We start from the raw sequence: 6,355 nt of genomic DNA, 5'->3' as shown, positions 1-6,355 counted from the left end.
ATTTCGTGCAAAACCCGTAAGGTTTAGCACTTATGGTCGCAGAACCTTGGCTCTGAATACCAAACTGTAACACCCCGACTTCTAAACACCATTAATTAGGTTAATTATATTTAATTAGCAGCGGAAACCCTAATTTAGTCGGAGCGTCACTTGCCGTATCTCCCTCGTGGGAAATACAAGGCGACATAACTTTTTTACATTTACTGACTACTGTTGAGTAACAGTAATTATACTTCACTTCGATTAATTCTTTAAAAATTACATTAAAATCTAAGTAAACCTTAATAAATATTTCTAACATGTTTCAACATTAATTTGAAAATCTAACTCAAATCGTGAAATCAAACTTAGAGTTTAATTAATACATCCCTTTATTACTAATGACATAGTTATCTTTATTAAACATCGATCGTGACTTTGATGGTTGCATCCTCACTCTAAGGCATCCCATGATCTTCTTCGTACCTAAAACAAAAGCAACATCGTGAGCCGAGGCCCAGTAACATACTACCCTAACTACGTAAATTCATTTCAATTCATTTTATTTACTTTGCAACCAGGGAGAATAGAATATAGTAAATCACTTTCATAAAATCATTATAATAAAACATCATTTATAACTTGAAACTTTATTAGTTCCCATTATCTTTCATAAAACCTTCATTTTACTTGGTAACTGACAAGTTAGCCTTGCGGGACGTCTCCCACCTTGCGATAGTCCTCAAGGAGCACTCTCCCTTGTTGGACATACGCCCGTACCTAAATAGTTTCTCTTTTAGCTTGCGGTAACCCTCAAGGAGCACTCTCCCTTGTTTGGTGTCCCGCGGTACGGCGGTACGTGCACGACCTAGAAATAGTAACCCCACTAACTGCGAGAACCGATTACACTTTTATTTATCATGTTTCGTATCTTATTCGTAACTCATCATTCTTATAAAATCATTCATAAGCACATTTGAATATCATCATGCATAAAACACACTTTATAAACACAATTCATATCCAACAATCCATTAAAACATATCATTATAAACATATTTCATAAATTCATAAAACACAGTTCATAAGGGGAATGTGGGTGTTAGCAATAGATGTTACCTCAACCGTAGTTTATACGTCCCGTTCGATGGATCGTTCTTCCTGAGCTCCGAGAACTATTTTATACTTGTAATTATAATATTAAACCATCAAATTAGTAACTAATTATCAAAATATAAGTTGATAAATTTTCATAATTTAATTACCCTTTGAATTTAACACGTCATGGTACTAGTACTAGTGTTACAATTTGTAAGTCTTTTGGAGAAAATAAATCAGTAGTGTATACTAATAAAACTTACCAAAAGTCATAAAGGTAAAGTAGGTTGACTTTATTTAGAAATAAAGGTGCTGACAACACTTCAATTTGGGAAATTGATTTCAAAATCCATTAACTCTTTGGTAGAACAGAACTGAAGCACGGAAGGAGGAAGGTCCGAGAGGCAATGGCGGCACAAGGAGGGGCTCAGGTGGTTGGTGTTTTTAGGTGGCGCGACGGCAGAAGAACGTCGGAGGGGATGGTGCTGATGGTGGTTTCCGGCGGTGGTGGTCCGCGTCAATGGAGAGAGAGAAAATAGGTTGTGCGTGAGTTAATGTTCGGTTTCGGCAACTGAACTACGATTCGAGCTTGATATTTGTCAGTAGTGAATGAGCATATTCTGGGGGTGGAGAACGGAATTTTAAGGGTGGTGGCATCAGGTTGGCCGGCGGCAGAGCCGCGGTGGTGATGGTGGTTGTGCGTGAGAACAGAGGAAGGGAGGCGAGTGGTTATGTGGAGTACTCTGTATAAATTCAGCTTTTCTTTGGAAATTGATTGTTGTGCAAATGGAGAGCAGATTTCTCCTTTATTTATAAGGTAATTGGAACTCAATGGGCATCACCCATGACCTCACCGTGAAAGTAGAGTAAGGAAGAAGGAGAGGTACTTGGGGGGCACGAAAATGAACTTGGACTGAATTTGGGGTAAAGAGGAGTCAAAGAAACAAGTATATTTTGACCCTTGTTCTACACATACACGTGGGAGAAGGGGGAGGAAGCTAGGGGCTGAGTGTCTTCTTTTTTTTTTTTTTTTTTTTTTTTGGACTTTATAGCATTTTGGATTATTTTATAAGGTTTGGTAAAATTCAGAAATTCATTTGCTATATTTAGGAATTTATATAAGTAGAAATGTTTAATTAAAACCAGATTTTGAAGTAATTCTTTATAAAATATCATTAACATAAAAAAAAAAATTTAGTTTCCAAATAACATAGGAACGTTCAAAATTATTAAAATCCTTTATAACTTACGGAATAATTAAGATTCAAAGAGGTAGCTTAAGCTCGTAAATATTAAATTTCTAAAAAAAGTAAAAATAAATCTTGCAACAATATTAAAATTCAAGCGACATAAAACTTCGTTAATTAAAATCGTAATTTGAAATTAGGATTTAAAACGGTTTTAAGCTAAAATAAAAATAATTTAGCATAATTAATCATGTTTTAAATATTCGGGGTATTACAAAAGCCCTTTACTTAGTGGTTGGATGCAAAGGACAAAACATCCCCCTAGCGCTCGTAGATAATGGTTCGGCGGTTAATGTCTGCCCATTGCGAACCGCCCATTGCTTGGGGCTAGGAAGCGATGACTTCCAAACCTCCTCACAAGGGGTACGAGCTTATGATAACTCCCGAAGGCCTGTGTTGGGAAAAATCAACCTTACCATACAAACTAGGCCTGTGGCACGCACCACGGAGTTTCAAATAATCGACATCAAGCCCAATTTCAACCTCCTCTTGGGGCGACCTTGGCTCCATGACTTAGGAGGTGTGGCTTCAACCTTGCACCAAATGGTTAAACTTAATCATAACGGGGTAATACTAGAAATCCGCGCCCCTCCTCTCGATGTCAGTTGTACTATGGTTGGAACGGCCGAAACTGCAGATGACCTTTATGGGTTTCAAATGGAAGAAACAATCCAGTTCATCGAAGATTATGATCCAGCATTCCTAGACCCGCATGCATCCCGAGTCATCCCTAGAATGCTGTTGGCTCAAGGTTATTTCCCAGGAACTCCATTGGGCATAAGGAAGAAGGAATGCACATTCCATCCTTTTCCCGACAAATCTACTCCCTTTGGCTTAGGTTATGAACCAACGGAGGAAGATATTGCTGACCGCCTATCTAGGCTACGCCCCTTAACGGGATGTTTGTTCGGGAAGGAGAAGAACACCCATGCTGTGATTTCCCTGAACCCTTCGTTCAGGATGGCCTGCTAAAACCCGGATTTGAAATTTTCCATGACTGCCACACCTTGGATGAGGCACCCCACCTCACCAAGACTAAAACAGCTGAAATATTGGACAACCAGGCTCTATGGACATTGTTTAACGAATCGAGGCCTATGGAGAACGAGACTGTGATAACTACCCTAGCTTTACAAGATGAAGGTTTTGATCCAACCCGGTTAATCTCTCCTGCATCAACACTAGAAGAGGTCGGGAACGGATGGGTGAAGATATATCAGTGGGTCAACGCAAAAGGAATGGAATTCAAGATGAGTACCGGTGAAGGACCAAAGTTTTATGAGACTAAACCCCAGGCTTGAGCCACATAGGGCACCATTAGTAAAAAGCGCCTAGTAGTTCTTTAGATTGATAGAAAAAAATAATAGAGACTTTAGATGGTCCTAAGGCCCTTTAGAATATGGGTCAGTTTTATTTCAGTGTGTTTTCCTCACTTTCCAAATTAATAAAGGCGTAATATTTCTCCTAAAAATTTTATTCTAACACTAAATAAACACCAAATGTACTTGCAAAATAAAAAAATAAAGAAGTGGCCCACTATAGGCCCAACAAACAAAGCCCACTCGGTTTTGAAATAATGGCATGTGAACCAGTTCCTGAAACCCACAAAATAAACCACACTATCCCATCCTCAAAACCCAAAAAGCCAACCAATGTCATCATAAGAGCCAATCCATGCAACCCAAAATCAAAAAGAAATCCAAAATTTAAAACAAATGCAAATGTTACCAAAAAAAAATTCATAAAACGTAGAACCCACCGACAGCTTTCACATAAGATTCCATCATACCCTCCACAAAGATCTTCATAAGTTCCGCACCCTAACTCCATTTTCAAAACTTTTTTGAGTCACCAATAGAAAAAATTAATCCGGACAAAAATGCGTTTCACGCTAACAATCAAAAAACCTCCAAAACAGCCTCAAAATTAACTTTAACTATGAAGCAAAATATCAAGGCAAAAAAAAAAAAAAAACGAAATAGAAATAAACGCAAGAACATGTGAAGCAAAACGTCAAAATTGACCGCCCAAGTTATTTTCAGCGCCCAGGGCTGGGCGCCGAAATTTCTGACGCCCCAGCCTGGGCGTTGAAACTCTTTGCCTGCCAAAGTTTTCCTTTTTTCGAAAGTGCTCGTCATTTTATCCGCACGCAACGGAAAAATAACGAACACTTGGGGGGTACAGTGCGTATCCAAATAGGTTTACCAACAAATTGGTCGAATTTTACGCAACCTATGGAAAACGGCAGATGAAAATAATGGCAAATACTTCACTCATTTGGCCGATTAAGTAATATGTTTCCACTTCAGGACATATCTACCGAAATCCGGCATACTAGAACTTATTCTAAAGCTAAGAACTACGCGCGACCTGATTCTGACAAGATACGTAGGCAATCCTTACCAAGGATTCGGTCCAAATAATAATAACAAAATTATATTCTTTGTGTAAAAAGTGTTAGACATATAAACAAAATTGAATGGAAACTAAAAATATGCCTTTATTAAAATATAATAAGAAGGAAAACAAAGTGCTAGAATAAAAAACAAACACAACTGAAATAAATAGAGGGCACCTACACCCTAGCAAAGAACTACACTACTCTAGTTCTTCCAAATCGTCAAACAAAGTCTTGAAGAGAGCAATGTTCGCAGGATCCATCCCCATAGTCTTCTGCGCTGCCCCAATATCAATCTCCATAAGAACCGGCTCTTGGACACTAACTTCCAAAGATGCCAAAGCTTTAGAAACATTTTCAGTTATAGCCCGCTCAGCCTCAAGGGCACAAACAGTGGTGGGAGAAGGATTACTACCATCAATCGGGCTAGCCACTGTTTCTACAGGCGGCGGAGCCTTCCTAACCCATACATTGTTCCGGCGATGATCTCTGCGAGAGCTTGCATTTCTTTTAACAACAGCAGACCCCTTCATGTTAGGCACCTTTTTAGGCCTGACACTGGAACGGGGAAGAACTTCCTTTCGCTTTCGATCAGGACGAGCTTTCACAGTCTTAAAACTATAGGTACGAGGTCTGGCAGAATCAGGACCCTCATACTTAACACGAATACGAGGTATCAAAAGCTCGGCGGGCTCCCCATTACGAGCCTCGGTCCTCACATCCTTGTCATCGGAACTCATCCACAACTTATAGTTTTCAGAAAGACCCACAAACCCATTTGTAGCTACAGCCCAACGCGGGAGACCATTATAATACCTAGCCCACGCTAAGACCCGTGTTTGTGCAAAGGTCGCTACCTTAGGTGGTACCGTATCAGAAAAGGGGATAGTCTGCCTTAAACCATATTGACGCATGACTCGGTAAGGGAAAATATAAATGGGACAAGATAGCCCCAACAAAGAAATATAAACCGATACATCAGACCCCCCTGTCATAGTAGTCAAACCCCACCATGGTACCACCCACTTAATAGAACAAATGTCGTAAGTAAAAAAGGAGGTCCATTCGGCCTCGTCCTGGCCTTGGTGCTAGTATTTTCGGTTATCCAAAGCTATAGGGCGATAATGTTTAGGATCGGCAGGAGCTTCCAAAAGTCTAAGCCGTTCCGCAAGCCAAATCTGCAAAAACAGGTACGATCGAATCAAAAGAATGAAAAGAAAGAAAAAATGTCCTGGGGCGCGGTTTCAACGCCCAGGACCAGGCGCCGAATATTCCAGCGCCCAGCCCTGGGCGGTGAAACTCAGCCCCAGGCAAAAAAAAGAAAAGTGGCGTATATGTGCGCAAAGAAAAAAGTAGATTACCTGCAGTAATAGGGGGCTTCCCTTAAAAATTTCGGATTTGGCATCCTTCTTCAGCTCATCCGCACTCAGCAAAGTCTCAGCAACAACCAACGGCATAATAGAATAGCAACTTTCCATCTGGCTAATCAAGGGGATCAGCCTTATGTCACCGAACTCACCGTTATTATTCGACAGTAAATAATGATTCAACAAGCAAAATACAAGGGCTCGAATGTTCAATTTTTGTTCGGTCATATTCTTACTAGGCCTAAAATGATGTTTTACGAGTTTTG

The 6,355-nt window shown here is 40.0% G+C and overlaps 1 protein-coding gene across 1 annotated transcript; it reads right to left on the bottom strand.

The window, feature by feature from the left end:
* Window positions 1-213: 213 nt before the first annotated feature.
* On the bottom strand, window positions 214-5,843 carry LOC130469404 (uncharacterized). The gene is made up of 3 exons (XM_056838696.1): window positions 1,341-5,843; window positions 1,099-1,164; window positions 214-465 (listed from the first exon to the last, which is right to left on the bottom strand). The coding sequence occupies exon 1, from the start codon at window positions 5,715-5,717 to the stop codon at window positions 4,923-4,925; it is 795 nt and encodes a 264-aa protein (XP_056694674.1). The 5' UTR covers window positions 5,718-5,843; the 3' UTR covers window positions 214-465; window positions 1,099-1,164; window positions 1,341-4,922.
* Between the last annotated feature and the right edge of the window lie 512 nt (window positions 5,844-6,355).

Source organism: Spinacia oleracea, chromosome 3 (assembly GCF_020520425.1).
Source record: "Spinacia oleracea cultivar Varoflay chromosome 3, BTI_SOV_V1, whole genome shotgun sequence".
Lineage (NCBI taxonomy): Eukaryota > Viridiplantae > Streptophyta > Magnoliopsida > Caryophyllales > Amaranthaceae > Spinacia > Spinacia oleracea.
Note: the sequence above shows the minus strand (reverse complement) of the source record. Positions and strands in the feature narration are given on the sequence as shown.